The 24,856-nt window shown below is 50.5% G+C and overlaps 1 protein-coding gene across 1 annotated transcript in view; it reads right to left on the bottom strand.

Moving 5' to 3' along the window:
• Positions 1–24,856, bottom strand: part of ASAP3 (ArfGAP with SH3 domain, ankyrin repeat and PH domain 3) — a 42,160-nt gene that overhangs the window by 11,836 nt on the left and 5,468 nt on the right. Inside the window, 6 exon segments of the mRNA XM_079777644.1 lie at positions 72–157; positions 371–482; positions 7,005–7,054; positions 8,208–8,282; positions 10,494–10,639; positions 10,735–10,807. Of these exon segments, the coding sequence (XP_079633770.1) occupies positions 72–157; positions 371–482; positions 7,005–7,054; positions 8,208–8,282; positions 10,494–10,639; positions 10,735–10,807 (542 nt within the window).

The raw sequence follows: 24,856 nt of genomic DNA, 5'->3' as shown, positions 1-24,856 counted from the left end.
TTCTCTGTTGCCTGACGGGTTAAGGGGCGAGGAACATGGGGCTAGGGTTGGGGCCACGGGGAGACACCTACTTGTGCTGGGCATGGAAGAACTTGATGAGGCTCTGCAGGAAGTCAGGGCCTTGCTTCATCTGGCTCTCCCCGGCTTTCAGCAGATACTGGGGGGAGGGCAGGGCAAGATGTGCCACGTGAGCAGAAGCTGAATCCTTGGGACAAGGGCCTGCAGTCCCCCTCCCATGACTGAAGCTTGGCGGCATCCCAAGGGCCATCTGACCAGGGCCCGAGCTGAGCCTGCGCCCGGGCCCTGGCAGGTGCAGGAGAGGCCGACGGGAGGACACGTCCCACCCTCCCTCCTCCGGAGCAGCCCTTACCTCGCACATGTGCAGCTGGAAGAGGCGCCGCTCCCTCTGTGTGTCCTGGGCCACCTCCCCGTGGCTTCCCCCCGTCGCTCTGGCCCGGTCCCTCTCCTTCTCCAGCCTGGCCCTGGGCCCCAAGGAAAGAGAGGCCTGAACATCTCTCGGCCCCTTTCACGCTCCGCCATCCCTACACCCTCCTCTCTGCCACGGGCTCAGGAGAGTGAGGGGGCCCTCCTGCGTACCAGCTGTGTGGGAGGGCTGGGGTACGCGGTGAACAAGGCAGATTCGGGGAACCCACTGGTTCGTGGGGGAGAAAGACATGAATCAGATCACAGCCGGGAGAGCGGTGGGAGAGTAAAATGGGGGACTCGACCTTTTCCGGCTGCTCAGGAATTGATGTTTGAGCTGGGATCTGAAGTCTGAGAAGTTGCTTTGGAGAGATCTAGGGCTGGGTAGGAGGACCAGAGCATGTGACGGCCGGAGGCAGGAGGGATCAGGAGCCCAGATGGAGAGGGAGGTGGTTCCAGGTGAGCTAGAGAGGGGCCAGACCATGCAGAGCCTGATTCAGACCCTGTCGAGGTTCTTGGTCTTTATCCCAAGAGCAATGGGAAGGACTGAAGGGTTTTTATGCAGGGAGGTGATGAGCTCAGATGAGGGCCAGGTGGGAAATGGGGTGACCACTGCTGACTTTGCTGGGAGGAATGTAGTACCCAGTGGGTTGGAGCTTCTGAGCTTCCCATCTAAAGCTTAGAAAACCTTTGTTCTTTTCTTTGTAAGCGAAGACAGGAAGCGCTTCCCATCCCTGTAACTGATAGTAACTGGGCTTCTCCCTGCGGATCTTAAGGGTTGTCTGTCCGCCCCCCGCTTTGGGGATATTGTAAATGCCACACCCATCAGACCACCCGCCCCAGCCAGGAGAGTATTTCCATATCGGAGGCTGGGCACATGTGATCACGAAACCTGTATAAAGGAGACATCTCAAATGGGTGCCAGCCCTGAGCAGAGAAGTCAGCCATGGGCTGCATTATGAGCTGCATTATTTCCTTCGAGACTCAGTCTTCTCACCTGGAAAATGGGGACCCTTATCTGTACCCAGATGAGATCAAGTATGCAAAAGACTTAGTACAGGGAAGACTATAGGCCCCTCTAGGCCTGTTTCCCATCTGTAAACTGAGGGAGCGATGGCCTGGACTGGTCCCTTCTGGCACTGAAGCTTCAGCCTTACTGAGGTGAGACCTCTGGGACAGTGTTTATATGCAGAATCTGTACGTGGAGCCGTTTCTCAACCTCGGAACTAAAGACATTTTGACCATATAATTATTTGTTGTGGGGAGGGTGGGGCGTGTCCTGTGGATGTAGGATGCTTAGCAGCATCCATGACCTCTCCCCACTAGATGCCAATCTACCCAGTTGTAACAACCAGAAATGTCTCCTCGGGGTGAGGTGGGGGTGCAAAAACATCCCTGGGCGAGAACCACTGCTCTAGAGTGGGGTTATGCAGGCTTTTGAATTTTTATTTAAATTTCCTCACAAGTGGTTATTTTTCATTCCAAGTGGGAGTTTGTGGCAGGGTGGTGGCGTTGGGGGTAAGAGCTGGATCAGGGCAGATGCTTCTTTTTGGATCTGAGGATGAGCAGTAGAGAGAGAGGCAATGGCTGGGCCTGCAGTGTGTTAGCAATGATGAGCCTGGGTCTTGCTAAGCAGGGCGGGAGGCTAAGTGGGCAGAGCAGCTGGGAGAGGCAGGGGACTCTCTCAAGTGTACACTCTTCTTACACTTCTCAACAGTGAAAAATGAAAAATAAGCTGAAGGTCTATCAAGAGGGAGTGGTTAAATCAGTTATGCTCTGTCCCTATATAGGAATACTCTGCAGCTCTTACAAAGGATGCGGAGGCTCTATTAGGGTGGCCTGGAAAGATGCCTGCTGCAGAGTAAATGGACAGAAAGGAAGTCACCATATAGTTCAGTGGCTAGAAATGTGGACTCTGGATCTGAATGGCAGCTCCCTCCCTTCCTTAACCTTCACAAATCTTTCTAAGCTTCAGTTTCTCCATCTCAAAAATGAGACTAGCCTGGCCGATGTGGTTCAGTGGTTGGGCATTGACCCATGAACCAAGAGGTTCCTAGTTCGATTCCTGGTCAGGGCACATGCCCAGGTTTCGGGCTTGATTCCCAGTGGGGGGCATGCAGGATCGATGTCTCTCTCTCTCTCATCGATGTTTCCATCTCTCTATCCCTCTCCCTTCCTCTCTCTCTAAAATCAATAAAAATGTATTTTTTTTTAATGCGACTAATACTGCCTAGTGCTCAGATGATATGATTACATGAGAAACATTTAGTATAGTCCCTGGCATATGGTAAACCTTCAATAAATGGCAGGATTATGATGATAATAATGATACTAATGATTAAATAAGAACTATTGGTGATAATCTTTTTAGTATAGGGTACTTCTTTAGTTATTTATTCGATATTCTAAATACAGGGTCTAGTGGAGATTAAAGGACAGAGTTAGTGAGTTTAGGATGAAGATAAGCTGTAAAGTATTATACACAACTTTGTGAATTACCAGCTCTGTCCCTCAGCATCAGCTCTGGTAATTTACAGAGGTTTACCCTACAAGTCTGACATAGTCACCCAGTATGACCTGAGACACCTCATACTAATAGCTGGGGAGTGATTTTTATTCCACCACCCAACCCATCCATAAAATAACAGCTCCCAGTCCTTCCCTGTCCTCAAAGGGTCACCAATGTTTGTAAACATTTCAAATGTTAGGATGGTTCTTCTTTCCCTTGAATGGAGTGGCAGCAGAGGAGTAAAAAGAACTAGTGAGCGAAAAAGTGCTGAATTGTGCCCTCGCCGGTTTGGCTGTGACCAGAGCATCGGTCCTGCGGACTGGAGGGTCCTGGGCTAGACTCCGGTCAAGGGCAAGTACCATGGTTGCAGGCTCGATCCCCGGCCCTGGTTGGGGCTCTCTCACATCGATGTTTCTCTCTCTCTGTCTCTCCCCCTCCCTTCCACTCTCTCTCTAAAAAAAAAAGAAAAGTGCTTAATTGCTAGTTACTGGGAAGACCGAGGTAACTGGAGAAGGGGATGACAGCAATACCATTCAGGAAATGGGGAACAGATAGGGGAGGGGGGAAGGAGGTCATGGAGGAGGAAGATGGGGATCAAAACGGATCATGCACCCACCAGCCTGACCTTGAACCACCTCTCCTGTGATGCCTGTTCCAACCACCCTTCCCTCCGCCCGAACAAAACCACCTGCCTTTTCTGCCTCCGCTGTGCCGATTATGGTACTGTCACTCTGTGCTTCACTGTTTACTGAGCCACCTCTCTTCTTGCTTATAAAACGTGGGGGATCCACCAAGGCGGGGACTGTGGTGGTTTTCTCCCTCACGACTTACCTATAGATTGGGGATAAGAACAGCACCTCTCCCTGCCAAGGGCAATACATCTGATAACAGATGTAAAGGGTTCATCACGTGTCTGGTGCACAGGCAGCTCTTTAGTATAAGTACTAGCTGCTATCATCACTAATTATTATTTTTAAGCACTAAAGCAATCCCCCATTTTACAGATGAGAGGCCCGAGATGCTAAGTCACAGCTAAGTGGTAGAGCAGGATTTGAACCCAGGTCTATCTGGTGCTAGAGCCCTGGGGATGGCGCTGGTACCCAACACTCTGCTCAGATTCGTTCCATCCCTCCTTCCTGCCTTCCCCCAGCGGGTGACAGTCACAGTGTCCTTTTTGATAGATCGTGGTCAGATGATGAAGCTGAGACCCGGACAAGGGAAGTGATTGCCCACGATCCCAAGCTGGCCAGGGGAGATGCTGGGAGCAGAGGCCTGGGCTCCTGCCTCTCGGCGCCTTGCTGTGTTCTTCTGGTCCTGGTTCTGGCTCAGAAAGATGGCCAAGAAATACTTGTTGAACTGCAGGGCCAGGTGCTTCATGGGCACTGCACTCATTTCATCCCCTGTCAACCCTGTAAAGTATCACTAGCCCCATTTGCCGATGAGGAAACAGTCCTGCCCATGGAACAGCCTAGACAAACGTGGCCCCTGCACAGGACCTGGGGTGCCTTTCTCAGCGGCCCCAGCTGGAGAGGGGATCCCTCCTCCTACATGAGCAGCCCAGGGATGAGACGGCTGGTGGTATCACACAGGTGCTATCAGGACCCCGGGCCCTTCCAGCTGCTGCCAAGACTGGTTTGTAGGAATGAGGTGGCCCTAGCTATTTTGGCTCAGTGGATAGAGTGTCAGCCTGAGGACTGAAGGGTCCCAGGTTTGATTCTGGTCAAGGGCGCAAGCCCGGATTGCGGGCTCGATCCCCAGTAGGGGGCGTGCAGGAGGCAGCCAATCAATGATCCTCTCTCTTCCCTCTCCCTTCCTCTCTGAAATCGATAAAAATATACTATATATATATATATATATTATATATATATATATATATATATATATATATATATATATATATATATATAGAGAGAGAGAGAGAGAGAGAGAGAGAGAGAGAGAGAGAGAGAGGTGTAATTACTCATCAATAGCTAGCTGTACCTGGAACACTCATAAAAAGAAATATACCAGGGGGGCTCAGTGGTTGAATGTCAACCCAGAAACCTAGAGATCACCGGTTTGATTCCTGTTCAGGGCACATACCCAGATTGCAGGCTTGATCTCCAGTGGGGGGTGTGCAGGAGGCAGCTAATCGCTGATGTTTCTCTGTCATCAATGTTTCTATCTCTCTATCCCTGTCCCTTTCTCTCTCTCTAAAAATCAATAAACACACAGATAGATATATAGATATAGATACCTGTGCCAGGACATGTAGCTCAACCTATGTAACATGCATGTCAAAAGCCAGGAGACCACATAGCATGGCAGGAAGAACACTGGACTAAGAAGCTCTGGGTTCTAGACCAGGCCCTATTGACAACTCACTAAATAATCTCAGCCAAGCCCTTTCCGCCATCAATTACACAGAATCTTTTCTTTAAATGTAACCTTATAGGCAAGCTCCGTATATAAACCTGGTAAAAGCAGAGCTTCTTGGGGAAAGTCAACAGGGTAGGGTTCATTCTTCCCATTCGGTAGACAACGCCCTGAAAGGCTAAGGCTTAGTCAAGGCCACTCAGGAAGGCCATGTGACCCACACCAAACTATAAATAAAAACATAATCTGTATCCACACCTCTGATGAGAGCAGATGGCCACGCCCACCATAGCTCCCACACCTGTGGCCACAGAATCTACACCCACAGCTGGAGTGTAAATGGAGATGCTGGTGGAGGGAGCAGTCATGACCTTCATTCAGACTTGGGGCGGTCCCTCTCCATGGCTCTGGGAGCTGGAACAATAAAGCTCCAGAATCTACTTCTTGGAATTGAACCTACAGAAATAATTAGGGGTGGGAACAAAGATTTAGTTCCAAGGATGTTTCCCCAATGACAGGGGGGGATGAAATACCTTGTGGGTTATGCAGATGGTGGCACACCTTGCACCATTTAAGTGACATTGTATAAGAATATGTAACGATGTAGAGAGATGCACTTTTAAGCACGAAAAAGATCACAAAGCACTATGACTATGATCTCAGTTTTATAAAACTATTTCTTTATATATAGAAAAACAGAAAGATGTTAATACTTTAGCCTTGGAAATTAAAGATTTTCCTCCTAGTTTTTGGTAGTTCCTCCTTCCCCCACTCTTTTTAAATATATATATATATATATATATATATATATATATATATATATATATATATATATTGATTTCAGAGAGGAAGGGAGAGGGACAGAGAGATAGAAACATCAATGATGAGAGAGAATCATTGATCGGCTGCCTCCTGCATGCCTCCTACTGGGGATCTAGTCTGCAACCCAGTCATGTGCTCTGACCGGGAATCGAATCATGACCTTCTGGTTCCTAGGTAGATGCTCAACCATGCAGAAACCAGACGATAAAATTACTGTGCTGCCGGCATGTGCCCTGACCTGGAATCGAACCATGACCTTCTGTCACCTTGGAGCTCCACTCTGCCTCGAGGCTCCTTTTGCCCCCATGATGTCATTGGTGGTGTGCACAAGAGGCCAGGGTATGACATCAACTTCCTTTCCTCCTCTCTTCCAATTAAATGGTTATAGATACCACGTGGTATTGCAGAAAAAGGATCAGGGAACATGAACCCAAGCTCGGCCTAGCTGTGTGGCCTTGGGAAAGCGACTTAACCTCTCTGAGTCTCCAATTCCTTTTCTGTTCGTTGGGATGCTAACATCTCCCTCCCGGGGCTGGGTGGTTGTGAGGGTTAAATGACCAGCATATGGAGGCGTTCAGGAAATGGTAGATCCTCTCTGTCTCTGCACACTTGGCACCACCGAGCAGCTGGGTCTCTAAGAGCAGTGTTCTGAGGTCCCTTCACAATAGCTCCCCTTTGGCGGTCTGTGGTTCAACCCCCAGACTACAGTTAGGCCTGCTCATAAACCACCCCCACCACCACCACCCCCACTTCCCGTAAACACCGCTAGAGAGCAAGATGCCGTGTGCTTTTGGGTGACATGTCCCGGCAGTGGTTAGGTTCCTCCCCGGTCCAGCCTCCTGTTGCAACGTAAGGGTCACTCTCCTGGACAAACCACCTGGCCGCAGCCACTTACATTTTGGCTTCATAGTCCTTCCACGCCTTCTCCAGATGTTTTTTGGAATCCTGTGGTTTAAAAAGAACAATTTGCCCAAAGGGAACCTGGGGTGTGGAATCAACAGCACACTTTGCTTCCTTTAGGGGAACCCTGCACTTTTGTGCTCCCCTATGCTGTTCAAGACATACTCCAACCAGCCCCTGCCCCCATAGCCCTGACTGTAAACCTGTCCCCCCACCCCCCAATAGAAACTGACCCTATTTCTCAGGGCTGAGCCCCTTCTCCCACCTGACCTCTTCCCACAGTTGCCAAGAATCAGCTGGGTTTGGTGGGCCCAGGCCCGGGCTGTGGGGAGATTTTGGGGGTCTGCCCCCAAATGATAGAGATCACCATGAGGATAAGGATGGGGAGGATGGAGGTCAGACACCCCCCCACCGCCCCCAACTTTACCCCACCATTCTCTCCTTCCTGGTACTAGATCATCCTGGTATTCGGTGGAGGAACAGAAACACGGAGAAGCTAAAAAGTGTCCCCTCTGGTCTCCTACCCAAGGTCACACAGCAAGCCGGTGAGGCCTGGCTGATCCCTGGCCTAGTTTGCCTGGGCCCAGCGGCTCACACCCTCAGCACAGCCCTGACTTCCGGCGCCCCAGTCAGCCAGGTGAAAAGCTGCCCGTCTGGTTTGGGTGGTTCCCAGTCTGGAGTCTAGCCTGGGGCAAGGAGGGAAGCCTCTGGGGGGAGGACAGCTCCTGCCTGGACCTTCCAGGGCAGCCTCTCCGGGGAGATCACTGTCCGCCTTGAGCTCCATCCACTCTGCCTCAAGCCAGGAGCCGCCAGGTGCAGAGAGCAGCCGAGCATGGGAGTCGGGAGTCGGGATCCCACACTGGTTCCCCCACTGACCACTGTGTACACTGTAAGCAGGTTGCCTGGGCCTGGGTTTCCTCAACTGCAAAAGGGGGGTGATGGTACCTCCAGAACCCACCTCCTCAGGCTGTAAGAATTCCATGAGCTATTCCACATAGGGCCCTGGCAGACAGTAGGCCAGCCACCCGGGGCTAACCCCAGAGCCAGGTCCTCCTGTCCCCCAAGGATCAGCAATATGGGGTCAGTACTTCTACTGTGACCGCCTTGCTTGGCCTCCCCTGTGGTCCCCTGCCCACCCCGGTCTTGCTGTATCTCACCACCTCTGGGTACCCTTCCTCCCCTCCACATGGAAACTCACCTGTCGCCCATCCCTTAGTTGCCCCTTCAACAGACTGTCCAGCGGGAAAGAGACAATGTTGTTCAGGTTCTGAACCTGGAAAAAGCAGAGACCTTGGGTGACTATCTGTCCAGCCCCAACGGGCTTGAGTACAGGGAAGCATCCTGAGGCAAAGGACATCGCTGGGGGTCAAAGAAGCAGGGGAGAGAAAGATGCAAAGATGGGAAGGTAGAAGGGGGTGGTGCAGTCGGCCTCAGCACCTCACTGCCCCAGGGAGGTCCACGATCAGTCCCATCTGCGTCCTTTTGCCAGGAGCACCGTCCCTCCCCTCTCTGACTCTCTGAAGTCCTCCTGTCGTGCCCAGGGGCTCAGGCGGATTGAGTGACTCACCCAGGGTCACACACCTAGTGAGCAGCAGAGCAGGGATTGGAGGCCCCAGTCTAAGCCCCAGTCTCCCCTGTGATCACATGGGGGAGAACAGAGGAGTCAGAGCTGACCAGAGAGTACCCCATCTTTGGGCCACAGGAGTTGGATCAGGAACAGACATGTGACTCAAGCCAGCCAATCAGATCCTTTCTGGGACTTTACTGCCATGGGAGAAAGGCTAGAGAAAGATGCAATCTTTCTCCCAATAAGATCTGACACTGAACAGAGACAGGAGAAACCATCAAAGAGAAAGGAGGAGCCTCACGCCAGTAGCACTCCCGGACTTTCCATTACAGGGGCCAATGAATTCCCCTTTTAAAAATTAACCCAGTTTGGGTGGAGTTTCTGTTATTTGGCAACCTCAACGGCCTGTCTAATATTTCAGCCCACCTTTCAAGGTACAGCCCAGGCCCCCCTCCTCCAGGAAGCCTTCCTGACCACTCCTGCCTGTGGCCTACGCTGGCCTCCCCTTTTCTGAACCATGGCAGCACTACTCAGACCAACCTGCTGGATCCTTGAGTTTGTGCCACGCTGGCATTACTTGGTATCAGCCCACGTGTCAGTTCCTGTCTCCCCCACTAGACTGTGGCTCTCTGAGGCAGAGCCTGACTCTCTCCTTTGTTACCAACTCCTGGTACAATGCCTACCACAGGGCAGACCCTCAGCACACATCCGCGTGAGTGGCAGAAGGGAAAGAGAGGTAGCGACAAAGGAGGTCACTAATTCGGCTCAACTCAAACACCGTGAAAGGCCTCTGTGTGTAGGCCAGCGTGCGAGGCAATGCTACACAAAGAGCTATACTGACAGATGGCAATAGTAGCTAACACTTACGGAGCCCTTACTCATGTGATCCCCATTACAGCTCTGTGTGTGTGTGTGGGGGGGGGGGGGTGCCATCACTATCCCGGTTTTACAGAGGAGACACCTGGGGCTCAGGCCGATTGAGTGACTCACCCAGGGTCACACACGCCTCGTGAGCAGCAGAGCAGGGATTCGAGGCCCAGTCTAAGCCCGAGATCCAGGAACTTAACCACTAAGTGCTTCTTGGAGATGTGGCCCTGCAAGCCCTGGAGGGCACTGGTGGGACTCCAGCCACGAGAGCCGGTCCACGGAAGCCTGGAGGGCGAGGGGCTTTCCTGGGAAGGGGCAGAGCCAGGCCTGTGGTCAGACGCTGGAGCCAGACAACCTAGGGTCAAATCCAGCTGTCTGACCTCAGGCAATTGCTTAACTCATGTCTTGGTTTCCTGGCCTGTGAATTGGGGACAAGAGAACAACCAACCCCACGGAGCTGTGCTCCAGGATTAATAAGTTAACACGCAAGTTACCGAGAATCAGGCCTCCACAGGGAAGAGCTTGTACCTCGGTGGCCTCGAGGCAGGGACTCAAGGACAGGGGAGGAGGCAGCCTCAGGAAGGAACCTGAGGCCCCTGGGCCCCGTGCAGGGCTGAGAGGCTTGTGGAGACAAGGCAGGGTCCAGGCTTTGAGGTTGGGAAAGCGGAGGACAAAGAGGGTTGAGGATTGGTGGGGGCATAAACAGGAACCCCGAAGTGTGCCCCCCCCTTCTCCCCAGCCTCCTCCAGGGAGCCCTCCCTCGGTGGGTCTCTTCCCCACTGTGAGACCCCCTCTGCTCCGGGGCAGTCACCACAGAAGACATAGAGGAGGGCAGAGAGAAAGGAAGGGAGAGAGACAAAGAGAGAAGATGTGGGTGAGACGTCAGAGCGGAAGAAGAATGCAAAGGCAGGTCAGAACTAGAAAGGGATCTCAGGTCATGGGTCAGAGGTAAGGGAGACTAGAGGTCAATGATAACCTGGGAGAAGGGTTCCACGAGGTTTACCCTGAGCCTGGGCTGGGGGCTGCCTGAGGAGGGATTAGGGGCCTCACCAGGTTCTTGAAGAGTGCGGCCACCTCGCGGGTGAACACGGCCAAGTTCAGGAAGCCGGTGGACAACTCATGACTGTTTTGGGACAGGTGGCTATTGCCTAAGGATTCCACGGCCTCTCGGTAATGCTCCTCGTTCTCCACATGGCCTGTGGAGACAGGGAAGGGAGCTCAGAGTTAGCTCCAGGCTGGGGCTGGGGAAGGGGCTGCCTGGCCAGGCTAGGCATCGCGCGGGCTCACTCACCAAGGCCAGAGCTGTGGATGGCTCGCACGGCCTTCTTTATTCTCTGCAGGATGGCCTGATCTCCCTCCAGCATCTGGAAGCAAATGTGGACAGAGGTTCAGGCATGCCCAGATGGGGTGGGGGGGAGGGGCCTGACTCCATGATCCCACCCTCCAAACACACATATAGAGTTTCCAGCCCGGCCGGTGTGGCTAAGTGGTTTGACCTATGAACCAAGAGATCACGGTTAGATTTCCGGTCAGAGCACATGCCTGGATTATGGGCTCCATCCCCAGTAGGGGACATGCAGGAGGCAGCCGATCAATGATCCTCCCTCATCATTGATATTTCTCTCTCTCCCTTCCTCTCTGAAATCAATAAAAATATATTAAAAGGAAAAAAATAGTTTTCTCCGCTACAACCTCCCCCAACATAAACAGATCACCCTCTTCTACCCAGAAAACCATGGACCAGTCCCCCACTCCAGGAGGCCCGCAGATTCTCCCCGATTCCAACGCAGGCTGAGTGAACGTCGCGGTCCCGAGACGTGTAGTGTAGTGGGACATGCCAGGCCTGGCTTGACTCTCAACTCTGGCACTAACCAGTGTGCCCACCTAGACAAATCTGTTATCTTCTCTGAGCCTTGGCTGCCTGGTCTGCAAAGTAGGGATGATACTGTGGACTCGAGGAGTTGCTGAGGGAATGAATGATTTTATGGATTTGTACAAAATGTTTAGCAAAGGACCAGAGAGAGAACGTGGACATCTCTACATTCTTGAAAGACATGATGGGGGCCCTGGCATGTTTCGGTCAGTGGATAGAGCATTGGCCTGTGGACTGAAGGGTCCCGTGTTCGATTCCGGTCAAGGGCACATGCCCGGGTTTTGGGCTGGATCCCCAGTAGGGGGCATGCAGGAGGCAGCCAATCAATGATCCTCTCTCATCATTGATGTTTCTATCTCTCTTCCCTCTCCCTTCCTCTCTGAAATCAATAAAAATATATTTTTAATAAAAAAGACATGATGGGGGAATGCTTGTTCCCAAAATCCCTGGCTCAATAAGCAGCCATGTGAGGATGAGGAGGCAAGGGCGGGACACCATGGGTGGGCAGTGAGATCAGAGGGGACACACTCAACACCCCACTGGAGAGAACTGGTGGGACGACATCAGGGCCACCTCTAAGTCCAGGGGCTGTAGGACAAACAGCAGACTGGGGAAGGCCGGAAGATATGGTAAGAAGCCAGCCTCCCATGCTCTAGGTGAGCTCACCCCATATGGAAACCACCCCTCTTTCAGTGGGGTGTGGAAGCTGCCAACCTCATGAAACCCTCATGAAATATATAGTTAAGTTGGAATGTTAGGGTTGCAAAGGGCCCACAGAGCCACAGATTAGGAATCTGAGGCCAAGAGACGGGAGGGCCATGCCCGGAGTCCAATAGTGGGCAGGCAGCAAGGCTGGGCATCCAGGGGTGCCCCATGACAGTGCTCCCTCCACGGCCCCGCCCTGACCCCAGCCCCACCTGTTTTGTCCAGCGACTAAATGGGATCAGAGTTTCATCGCCAAAGAGTTACTGCAACGTGACAAGAGTTAGCAAACACGTTGGAATGGTGTCTGCAAGGACTGTAAACAATGCTCACAGAGGGCATGCACAGGGCAGAGCTTAGAGGCCCTGTGACGTGTGCTCGGGAGCTTCTGGCACGTGGGAAGCCTCTGGAGGGAGGGGGTCTGATTTTGAAGCCCAGCTCCACTGCCCAGATGCTGTGTGACCTTGGGCAAGTTGCCTATTGTCTCTGAGCTCCTGATCAGCTATCTGCAAAAGAGAGGAAACAGTGCCTACCTCTCAGGGTTGGTACGAGGATTATTTTGTAGGAGATGATGCACATAAAGGGTTTACATGGTGTTAAGCAAAGTGTGTCCTCAGTGAATAGAACCTATGATCATTATCAGCAGCTGCTGCTGGTGATAAAAAGGTCCATCAAATCCTGGGTATTTTTCCTATATGGATTAGAAACCTAATATTCTCCTCCCCGAGTATGAACTTGAGATACTTTCATGTTCGGGGCCAGTGGAAGCCCATCACAAGACAAGAAAGAGAGTCAAGGACTTAGGGAGATTGGGTCATTGTTTAATCAGCTAAAGAACTAAGACTCTTTTTACTGGGAGACCAAGGGGAGAGGACATGACATCTCTATAGCTCCCAAAGACCCGGATGGGGAGACACATGTCCACCAAAGCCCTTGATCCCCACCTTGAAACTTGAAAAGGGAAAGCTCAGAGGTGATCAACTTAAGGAGCTATGACTTCACTCCAAAAGACAGTACAAGGTAAAGATGTGAACAAATTCCAAAGAGATTTAGAAAACCCTCTAGGACAAGCATGTCAAACTCAAAGGCTAAAACAGGCCAAATAAATGAGGCATGCAGCCTGCGGGCTGCGAGTTTGACATGCTTGCTCTAGAAGGTAGATCTGTGTGCCTAGCACACAGAAGATGTTCAAAATTGTTTACCTAAATGAATGACAGTTTGCAAAGGCCTGGGCACGGACCTGAGAGGTCTAAGTCCATGCTCTAGATGCCTTTTGGAGAGTCTTTCCATCCCACGATATCCATTTTCTGAAAACTGCCTTCCTCTTCTCTAGAGGCGAACCCTTGCTGCCTTGTTTGTTCTAGAGTTGACTGGACCAGGGTGGACACTTGAACCAAAGTAGGCCAATTCAATTCTCTCTCCAAGGAATTTGGAATTGGGCTCTGGGAAGCTAGCTAACTGACTGAAAGTGCTTAAGCTGGGAAACCTTGCCCACCATGCAAAGGAAAAGAACAAAGCAGATATGTAGGAAGAAGCATGAGACCCATGCTGCCACCGAAAGGTAGAAGGGAAGAGCTGCCCTGGTTTCTGGTAACTCTCCAGCTCCTGTTACATTGAATATTCTATCTCTGTACAGGCGGATGTGTCACCTTAATCACCTACAAACTGCCCCTTGATAGCTTTGTCAGACATAAATCAGGAAATGGCTTCCCAGAAAGATACCATTTCTGTCCCTACTGATGTTCACACAGCCATTCATTCATTCATTCAGCTAGTTACTGAGTGCCTGCTATGCATTCATACCCTGTGTAAGAGACACAATCTCAGCTCTCGGGACATCACTATCTGAGGGGTGAGAAAGAGCCAAGTAAAAGGTACTGGTAAAACAGTGTGATTAGGTACCAGGGAGCCCACGAGAAGCAGAGCCGTGTCTGCTTAGGAAGAGCAGGGAAGGCTTCCCTTAAGCTACGATGCTTGACTCTAGGACTGGACAGGAAGAAAAGAAACGAAGAGACTGACTGTACTGGGAGGCAGCATAGGGAGCACTGGGTGTAATGGTAGGACTGCTAGAGCAGAGAGGCTTGCTCTGGGAAGAATGGGCAAGAAGCCCTAGCCAATGTGGTTTGGCTGGTTGGGCGTCTTCCCGTGCGCTGAAAGATTTTGGGCTTGAGCCCCAGTAGGAGGTGTGCAGGAGGCAGCTGAACAATGTTTTGCACTCACATCGATGTTTCTCCCTTCCTCTCTCTCTAAAAATCAGTAAAAAAAATAAAAATAAAAATAAATGAAAAAACAAAACTGGGAAACACACACACACACACACACACACAAAAGAAAGAAAGAAAAAACAAAGAAATTTTTTACAATGGGCAAGGTGATTAACATAGTTCGCTCATTCATTAATTTATTCATTCAGCCTGACCGGTTTGGCTCAGTGGATAGAGCCTCGGCCTATGGACTGAAAGGTCCCAGATTCGATTCCGGTCAAGGGCATGTGCCTTGGTTGTGGGCACATCCCCAGTGGGAGGTGTGCAGGAGGCAGCTGATCGATGTTTCTCTCTCATCGATGTTTCTGGCTCTCTCCCTGTCCCTTCCTCACTGTTAAAAATAAATAAAATATATATTTTTAAAAAATGTATTCATTCATTCCAACAGGAATCTATTGGTGCCTCTTTCATCCAGGCATGGCCTTCCTTCAAGAGGGGAGAATTCTAATCACCCTCTTCTCAAGAAAATACCTGAAAATCATTTACACTGGGGTATGAATCATTTATCCTCTCTGATACAATCGGCAAAGACTTGAGATAAAGAAAAATGCTTTTTACAAGAGTTTATTTATAAAGAAAAATATTTTAAGGAGGAACTTCTGGTCATAGCCTGGGGATGGGAAGGTATTTGGGGAAAGGCACAGAGGTGTCCAGAACGTTTGCAGTGATGTGTCACAAGCTGAGGTGCTAGCCCCAGTCTCCCCAAAATAATCTCCCTGCAAGATAATAGCCCAGTCAGTTCTCCAAATCTCCTCCTCTTTAAAATGGGAGAAAAATAATATAACATGGGGGGAAAAAATCCATTTTCCGCTTAACTCACAGAGTTACTATGAGACTCACATGAGATCGCAGACATGTGCCAAAGCTTGAGGCATTTGGAAAAAATTAGTATGATTCTTACTGTGGTTTGTTTTCTGCCTCTGTGTGAGATCAGCCGTTATTTCCCATGCCTGAGCCTGGATAAGTTAGGGAGGAGGGGGAATCAGGTCTGGATTTAGGTGGGTCCATTTAACCCCCAACAGTTGTTCTCAAAGTGGGGGGTCCCTGAACCAGCAGCATCAACATCACCTGGGAATATGTTACAAATGCAAATTCTCTAGCTGAATCAGAAAATCTGGGGTGGGCCCAGAAATACTGTGTTTTAACAAGCCTTCCAGGTGATTCTGATGCATACTAAAGTTTGGGAATCACTGGTCTAATTCTACCCCTCAGAGATGCAGTAAATCATCACTGCTAAGAGTATAGGGCTGGCCCCAAACTGCCTGGTTTTTAATATTAGCTCCTTAGGTACTTGCTATGTGTTCTCTCTGTGCCTCAATTTCCCTGTTCATAAAATGAGGATAATAATAGTTCCTACTACATAGGAAGATTCAATGAATTCACATAGGTGAAGTGCTTATAACGCTACTAGAGGCCCAGTGCACAACATTCGTGCACTGGTGCGGGGGGCGGTCCCTCAGCCAGGACTGCACCCTTTAGCAGTCCGGGAGCCCTTGGGGGATGTCCGACTGACGGCATCAGACATCCTTAGCACTGCAGCGGAGGCAGGAGAGGCTCCTGCCACCCCTGCTGCACTTGCCAGCTGTCAGCCCGGCTTGTGGCTGAGCAGAGCTCCCCCTGTGGTAGCACACTGACCACCAGGGGGCAGCTCCTGCATTGAGTGTCTGCCCCCTGATGGTCAGTGTGCATCATAGCGACCGGTCATTCTGTCATTCGGTCGATTTGTATATTACCCTTTTATTACATAGGATAATTTGGTAGCCAATAATGTTATCTATTTCAAAATTAAACTCAATTTGGTTTAGGAATTTCTTAACTTTCCTTGAGCTAATTAAAGATAACTCTCCCCACCCCCTCCACCCTCCAATGATCCTGCTCAACAAGATGTGTGAACCACAGGTACAGGGCAGCAGCCTTGAAACCTCTGCCACTGGGCAGCCACAGAGTGCAAGATATTATACATCCGGAGTGCTGGCTGTGCCAGGAATGTTATTTGTCACTCTCCCAGTCACCCTTTGAGATAGGCATCATCATTCAAATTTTAGAGACAGAGCGACCAAGGGAAAGAACATGTCCAGGTATGCCCAGGTCACAGAATACTGAACAATGGCAGAGTCCTAATTTAAACCGAGGTCTGGCCAATCCACAGCCAATGTTCCTTCCATACCAACAAGTTGCCCCACAAAGGTTAGAGGACACGGCTTCTTTGATCCTGAGACTAGACCTGCTTTAAACCAGAACCCCAACTCCACCACCTCTACCATATCCTCTCACCATCCTTTCAAACTTTGGGGAGGAAAGACGGGGGGAGAGAGGGAGAGAGAAAGAGAGAGAGAAAGAAAGAGAGAGAGAGAGAGAGAGAGAGAGAGAGAGAGAGAGAGAGAGAGAGAGAGAGAGACCCATCCAAAGAAAGCGAAGTTCATAACAGTGGTGGGGCCTCAGCTACAAATACTCCAAGGGCTATTCTATCAAAGAGAAAACAGATTTGTTCAGGTTGGCCCTGGGGATGATTCCCAGGATTGTGAGGTGGAAGTTGGGGAGATAAAAACAGATTTCAGCTCAACCAGTGGAAGAAGTTCCTAAGAAAAAATAAATGATCCCTGGGAACGAGCAAGCTTCCCATCACTTGAAGTATTGGAGGACTTCAGGTGCTGGAGAATGAATGATCCAGGCACTGGATTTGGGATTAGTATTGACTACCACTTAGATTTCTCTCAAAGCTAAGAGTCCATGACTCCACATAAGAGCCTGGGCAGGCATTGGACAAAGACAGGTAAAACACAGAGCCTCAGGGACATGTCTGGACTTGGAAAACCAACTGGAGGCCTTCTGACAGCCTTGCCTGGCTGGTCCTAGACAAAGCCTGAATTCCAGCTGGTGGCATTGCCCCACTCCACCCAAACCATGCACACATGCACGCGCGCACACACACACACACACACTGCTCTGGCTCTCCGGTTTGTCTTCTCTGCAGGCAAAAGACCACAGATGGCAGCACTATGGCCATGCCCAGCTGTCCTGCTAGGAAAGGCCACATGCATGGCCCCCCCACCCCCCACCGCCATCAGGATTCATCAATAGGACCCATTCTTCATTCCTGTGATCCCTCAGAGCCAGCTGTAGTTACTATGGTGACCCAGCCAAGGAGGGCAGAGCTGCTAAAGCTAAGGCCTTGGGAGCTGCAGATTAGATTCCACCATTAGATATTCACTCCTTTGGACTGTTATAAGACATAGGCACCACGTTTGTGGCATCCCATGGCCATTACAGCGATCATTAATCAATCACAGTCTTTTTCCCACTGACCCTGGGGTTTGTTCCTCATTCTGCTAAGACTGCTCTACCTGTTACACTAGAATTGGCACAGGAGATGAAACCGTTATCTTTGCTCTGGACCATGATGTTGTTCCTTGAGAGATGAAGTCACGGAATATTAGAGATAATCTAACACTACTTCCTCATTTTACAGACTGCAAAACGAAGGCTCAGTTGAGTTTCTTGCCCCAGGTCTCATTGGATATGCAAACACACTAAAAAGGAATACATGCCGAATCTTGTACAGGGCTTTATGGTTTGTAAAGCAGTCTAACACCCACTCTTTAAGACTCACAGCATCCCAAGGAGGTTGTCATTGCTTTTGTCCCCCTCTGGCTGATGAGTTAATGAGGCCCAGAGAGGTAAAGAAAATTGCCTGAGCTCACACAGACAGAGTGGTGGAGATGGACCTGGGACCAAAACTATTAGACTATAACTCCCTGGCTCATTAGCAGTCTGTGGGCCCTAGGCACTGGAGATCCATGGAGTTACCAGGGCCCTAAGAAGTGGCTCTTACAGAATTGATCTCAGAGAGAGGAAGGGAGAGAGCGAGAGATAAACAATTATCGGCTGCCTCCCACACCTACTCTACCTGGAATTGAGCCCACCCCCTTTTAGTGCACAGGATGATGCTCCAACCAATGGCCAGGGCTCCTTTTCTTTGTTTGTTTGTTTTTTAAAAAATCTTCACCCAGGGATGTGTTTTTATTGGCTTTAGAGAGAGAGGAAGGGAGAGGGAGAGAGAGAGAAAAACATCTATTGGTTCCTCAAATCATAACCTGGGTATGAGCCTTGACTGGGAATCAAACCCGTGACCCTTTGGTGTATAGGATGATGCTCCAACCAACTGAGCACACCACCAAACTGTCCTTTTCCATTTCTTAATCAACACTAAAAATACATCTGTTGTGCCTGGCCAGTATGGTTCAGTGGTTGAGTGTCAACCTATGAACCAAGAGGTCATGGTTCGATTCCCAGTCAGGGCACATGCCCGGTTTGTGGACCCGATCCCCAGTAGGGAGCGTGCAGGAGGCAGTGGATCAATGATTCTCTCTCATCATTGATGTTTCTATCTCTTTCTCTCTCTTCCTTCCTCTCTGAAATCAATATATATATGGAATAAAAGTACAACTGTTGAAGGAAAGTCAATGAAACTTTGACATTAAAAAGGGGTCCTGCCCTGGCCAGTGTGGCTCAGTTGGTTGAGCATCCTCCCACGCACTGAGAAGTCGCAGGTTCCGTTCCCGGTCAGGGCACATGCCCAGGTTGCAAGTTCAGTCTCCGGGGTTGGGGTGCATTCGGGAGACATCCAATCAATGTTTCTCTCTCTCCCTTCCTTTCTCTCTAAAATCGACTTTAAAATAGAGGGGTCCTCCCATGAGGTGGCAGAATACTGGCTCTTTTGATCTTTGACTCTGACGTCCACAAGAAGATTAAACTATGTGGACATGTTCAATGTGAAAATTAAAATGATATTTTAATAAGCAAACTAAAATACTTAGAACATTTAATGAAATGATATGTTGAATGCAAAAAAACCAACCCATGGTTTCTCATTTCCACATCCAACTACCAATTTATGGGAGGGCAGGAGATGGAGATACGTTACACGACACAGGGATGCCACAGCAAGCACAGACTGTATGAAACCACAAGACAAGCCCCCGCGTTTCCTTAACACGTGGACCGCAAAAAACAAGAGCACAGATGATGGAGAGAGACTCTTCAGAGGCTTAAAACACACGTCAACAAGTGGACACACATGGGTCTGACTTGAAAATAAACTTGAAGTTACAACAATGATGAGATGGCTGGAAATCTGAAAGCTGGGTAATTGATGATTTAGGGATTACAGTTAATATTTTGGGGTGCAATAATGGTATTATAGTTATGCAAACAAAACAAAAAATAAAGAAGGCCTTACTGCCTACAGATTCACATTGAAATATTTAAGGATGAAATGATATGATGTTTGGAATTTGCTTCAAAATAAGATGAGAGTGAGGGAAGCAGGTGGGGATGTGGAGAAGGCAGGATTGGGTTACAGGTAAGTGGTGGGGGTGGTTTCATCATTCTGTTCTGAATATTCTGAATTCTCCATCATCAGAAAAAAGTTAGAGATAGCAGATGAAAATACAAGATTGGCAAATTATTAATCATTGAACCCGGGTGAGTCTACTTTTGTGTATGTTTGAAATTTCCCACAATACTAACTTACTAAAAGAAGACAAGAGGTTCAGTTGGGAACCACTGCACTAAGTTACCTGAATCTAGTTCTTGACACCTTAGTGATCTGGCCCCTTTCAATGGGCAGCTGTCTGGGCATGGCTTTCAACAGAGGAATGGGATGGGAGAGAGCGGGTTTTGGAGAAGTCATCCTGAGAGCGGGGGGCCCATGACCAATGGAGGGCAAGGGACAGGGAGGGGAGACAGGAAGGGGTTAAGACTGATCTGCTGGCTACAGGTGGCCATAAGCTCTGTGGCCTCAATACAAAGAGGACACTTAGTAGAAAGAGCACAGGATACAGGCTGTAGAGTGAGGAGACGAGGGTTCTATTCCAGACCCAGTTCCTCACTAGCTCTGAGACCCTGAGTGAGTCCCAGCCTTTCTAGGCAAATTTGCACCTGCAAAATGGGAATGACAGTGGCTGCAGCTCCCGCCCGCTCCCACTGAGAATCAAATCACATAACGAATGTCTGTAGCCCAGGCAAACATGAAGTGTCCTATTCGTGTCATGCTCTAAGTTTGCTTTTTCTCACCTACCGGCCCAACCACCAGATCCAGAGAAATGCAGGGAGCCCCACAGGGCCCTTCCTGGGTGGCCAGCAAGGAGGGGAAAGGGTGGGGCTGAGAAGTATTTGCTAGCATCCCACCTCCGGGCAATCCTAGCGCAGCTCCACTCCCTTAATAGTGTCCAGCATCTCAATTCTGCAAACCGGCTCCTCTCCACCTAGTGGGGCAGAGAGTCAAGTCTCTAACAGAGTCACTGGCACATAGTAGGAGCTCGTTCACACACACACACACCATGTGCAGGGGTTGGGGAGAGAGGGATGTCAGGGCACTGCCCTGAAGGCGCTCACAAGGAGGCAAGGAGACGCTTGCTAAGGGCTGAGGAGGCCTTGAGAACCTGGGGCAGGAGAGAACCGGTGTGGGGCACAGACAAGGAGCGCCCACCCCACCCTGGGAGGAAGTGATGCTGCACCAGAGCCTGGGAGGATGAGGAGACACTGATAAAGCAGAGCAGGACGGGGAAGAGGACTCTGAGAGGAGAGGTGCCTCTGCCAAGTCCCTGGATGGGAGCTCAGCACATTCGGGGAACAGCCAGGGCCAGTGGGGAAATGGTGAGCAGTGAGGCTCGGCGGGGCCCGACTGCCCGCTGGGAGACCACGCTCACAGAGAGCTGCACAGATGCTTCTCTGTCATCACTACCGCGTGCCAGGTTTTCTAAGTACTTGACACGCTTTATAGTATTGCATGGACTAGTAATCCTGCCAACCACCCCAGGAGGCTTTACGGAGGAGGAAACTGAGGCCCAGGGAAGTTAAGGCCTGTGCCCAGGCTCGCACAACTAGCAAACAGTGGAACCTAAACTCAAAACCAAGGTGTTAATCTTTGGAGTCCATGGTTTTAACCAAAACTTCTACATGCTACCCCGCCCCCTTCCCCCCCCCCCCCCCCCCCCCCAGTCCTCCGGAGCTCCTGGAGGTTCTAGACGAGAGGAGGGACCTGATAAATTCTTGTGGTACAAAGATCAACTCTGGGGCTCAGCTGCAGACTCTTGTCTAAGTGGGAGAAAGGGGGTGCCCTTGTCTCCCAGGCATGACAGGGCGATGGGAGCCGAGCTGAGCCCAGCCCAGGCCAGCCCAGCCCAGCCCAAAGCACATCACCCAACAGGAAGGACTCGATTCCAAGCTCTCAGGGTGAGTCCACTTACAAACAGGAATCCAATCTCCGCCCACTTACCCAGTGCTGGCTTTGGGGCAGGCACCTCGCTTATTCCTCCCAATAACCCTGCGAGGTAGTCATTATCCTCCCCCTTTGACAGAGGAGGAAACTGAGGCTGGGGTAGCTCAGGCAACTGGCTCAAGGTCATGAAGGTAGCTCTCGGAAGCACAGAGCTCTCTGCCTCCAAAGCCCTCCCTCACTGTCACGCTAGAGCAAACCCTGAGGTCAATCCCACCTCCCTGAGCCCCAGTTACCTCTGTAAGGATAGCTGTGAAGGTGAAATTAGGTCATATTTTTTCTAATGGTGGATGTTGAGCATCTTGAGAGGCAATGCAGAGACATTGTGAGAGAAGAGGGGTGCTAAATTTTAGGCCTGTCTCTGCCATTAACCCCTCTGAGCAAGTTCCTTTCTCCCGGGCCTCAGTTTCTCCATCTGTACAATTTTGAGCTAACGAACATGAACTCTAAATACCCTTCGGGGTCAAGGCGCTGGGACTCAGAGTCCAGGTTAATCATACCTGCCAGGCTGCTCCAACCTCAGCCACCCTCGGGAGTAAAAGTCTCCAAGTGGTTTTCACGTGGGCAAGCCCCTACACCCAGCACCTGAGCGTCCAGGCTGGGCCAGTCAGGAGGAGCCAGAGGAGAGCAGGGCTCTCTCCAGCTGCCCTTAGCATCACCCGTGTGGAAGGACCGCCAGCCCTGCCCAGCTGGAAGGCCTGGAAGCCAGGACCCAGGCCAGCCCCAGCCTCTGGTCTGACCTCGCTAAGTCTCCTTCCCTCCCTGGCTCGACTCCTCCTCTGGAACTAAGGGGTTGGGTGGGAACGTGGAAGGCTCCTGCCAGCTCTCACATTTATTATTTCAGAATCCCTCCACCTCTCGCTGTTTTCCTTCCTGCACTGCTGGAGCCCTCGACCGCCCATGTGCCCCTTGGTGGGGCCCCCACAGACTTCTCCCCAGCCCGGGAACCTGTCCAGTCTTGCCAGCTCAGCCCCACCAGTTGTCCCTTGCAGGGTGGTGGGAAGAGGGGACGGAGAGGGGTTGCAGGAAGGGAGCCTCACCCTCACCATATGCTGAGGCCTCTGCAAACCCCAAGTTTCCTGGCTGGGGCTTTCCTCAGGAGACAGCTCAGCAGCGATGAGCTAAGAGAGCAAGAACTCTGCAGACAGACCGCCCAACAGTCTGGTGCGACCCTAGCCTGGCCTCAAGCCCTGAATTCCACCCAACCCTGGGGAGAGCCCGCCTGCCCTCCTGGACAGAGTGGCAAAGGATCCTATGACTTCCCACCCTCTGGGCCCCCTTGTAGGCCTAGATGAGTCCCTCCCTGCCCCCCACTTGGACTTGATATCCATCACTAATCCCTTAAACCCCAGGCCTGTCCAACTTTTTGCAATTTCCTCAGTTTGCCAGACCTTTACTCATGTTGCTCCCGTGGCCTGGAGAGCCCTATCCCATTCTGCCCAGTAAACGCCCCATCTTTCCTGACTCAGAGTACAGGTCACCCCCGTCCCTACCACACAGAACTGACCCCTCCAGAACTCACCTTCCTGCCTTTATGCCACCCTGTGCCCCTTTATCAGGGCACTCATGGCCCTTATTTACTCCACCTACTTGACTTCTAAAAGCTCCAAAATGCCAGGGATTGGCTCATTAGCTTTTGCATCCACAGCATCCATGGGGACCGGCACATGAGTAGCCATAAGTGTTTGTGGAATGAATGCATGAGTAAATGAATGAATGGATATTAGCAAGGGCCCATGGAAACACAGAAAAGACAGCAGGAGTGAAGGACTCCAGCTTTTACATCATACTGTTCTGAGGTCCAAATTCTGGTTCTCTTCGCCGTGTGACCTGAGACAAGGGACTTAGTTTATCTGAGCCCCCGTTTCCCCACCTGTCAAATGGGATGATAACATTCAGGCCTATCTTAAAGGAATGTGAGCGGGCATTTAAGCACCTAGCCCAGTACTGGGCACACAGGGAGGTCTGCATGGCTGCTATCCTGCCCAGCAGATACCTCTGTATTCCCCGGGCCCTGAGTCACACATCCCCAGGCTGCCCAGTGGAATCGCCTGGGGCACTTAGAAAGTAAGGATGCGGGAATCTCACTTCAGACCTGTCAAATCAAAGTCGCTGGGGCGGGGGAGGAGCAGCCAGGCAGCACCAGAGGGGTGAGGCGAAGCACTCCCAAGTGCTTTGGACGGCCCAAGTCCAAATCCTGCAAGTAGAGCTGTCAGATTTAGCAAAAATAAACACAGGGCATACAGTTAGATTTGTATTTCAGATAATCAGTGAATAAGTTTTTAGTATAAATATGCCCCAGATATTGCATGGGCATCCTGTATGTTATCTGGCAACCCTGTTTACTAAGTTATTTTATCTCTCTGTGCCTTTGTTTCCTGATGAGGATGATATGAATCAATATATGGGAAATGCTTACAACACTGCCTGGTGTTTGCCATTCCTATTCATATTGCTTTTAAAGCAACCCAGATGACATGGAAGAACCTTGAAAACATCATGCTAACTGAAAGAAGTCAGATACAAAAGGCCACATATTGCCCGGCCAATGTAGCTCAGTGGTTGAGCATCAACCTAAGAACCAGGAGGTCACGGTTCGATTCCTGGTCAGGGCACACGCCCCGCCCGCACTGCAGGCTCGATCTCTAGTAGGGGGCGTGCAGGAGGCAGCCGATCAATGATTCTCTCTCATCTTTGATGCTTCTATCTCTCTCTCCCTCTCCCTTCCTCTCTGAAATCAATAAAAAATATATATATTTTTAAAAATAAAATAGTGGAAATGGTGAATTTTTCCCAACTTTTGAAAATCTACCTAAAAGCAACCCAGGGGATTAGAATGTCCAGCCAGGTCTGGAACTGGGTAGGCTCTCAACAAGTGCCTGAAGAAGAAATGAATGGATGGGAGAGAGCTCGGGCAGAGAGCCTGCCTAGATTCAGCTACTCATTCCTGGACACTTCAAGGTACACGCGATTTCTCTTTTTGCCCTGGTGCCAGGGCTGCACAGACAACTTGAACACTCACGCATCGTGTTTACCTCATCCCTGTTGTAATGATCTCCTCCTTTTCTTTGTGTGGCTCCTGATCTCTGTAACTATCCCTGTGCAGGTGTACTTGTGTTTTTAGTAAAAGGGGCTTTAAAAAAAAATTATTAAGTATGTTATGTGCCAGGTATATCCTAGGTTCTTTATCTGTAACCCCTTCAAACAACCTCATAAGCCCTAGCTGGTCTGGCTCAGTGGATAGAGCATTGGCCTGCAGACTGGGGGGTCCCAGGTTTGATTCCAGTCAAGGGCA

Source organism: Cnephaeus nilssonii, assembly GCF_951640355.1.
Source record: "Cnephaeus nilssonii genome assembly, chromosome: 7".
Lineage (NCBI taxonomy): Eukaryota > Metazoa > Chordata > Mammalia > Chiroptera > Vespertilionidae > Cnephaeus > Cnephaeus nilssonii.
This window is presented reverse-complemented; position numbering and strand designations above follow the sequence as displayed.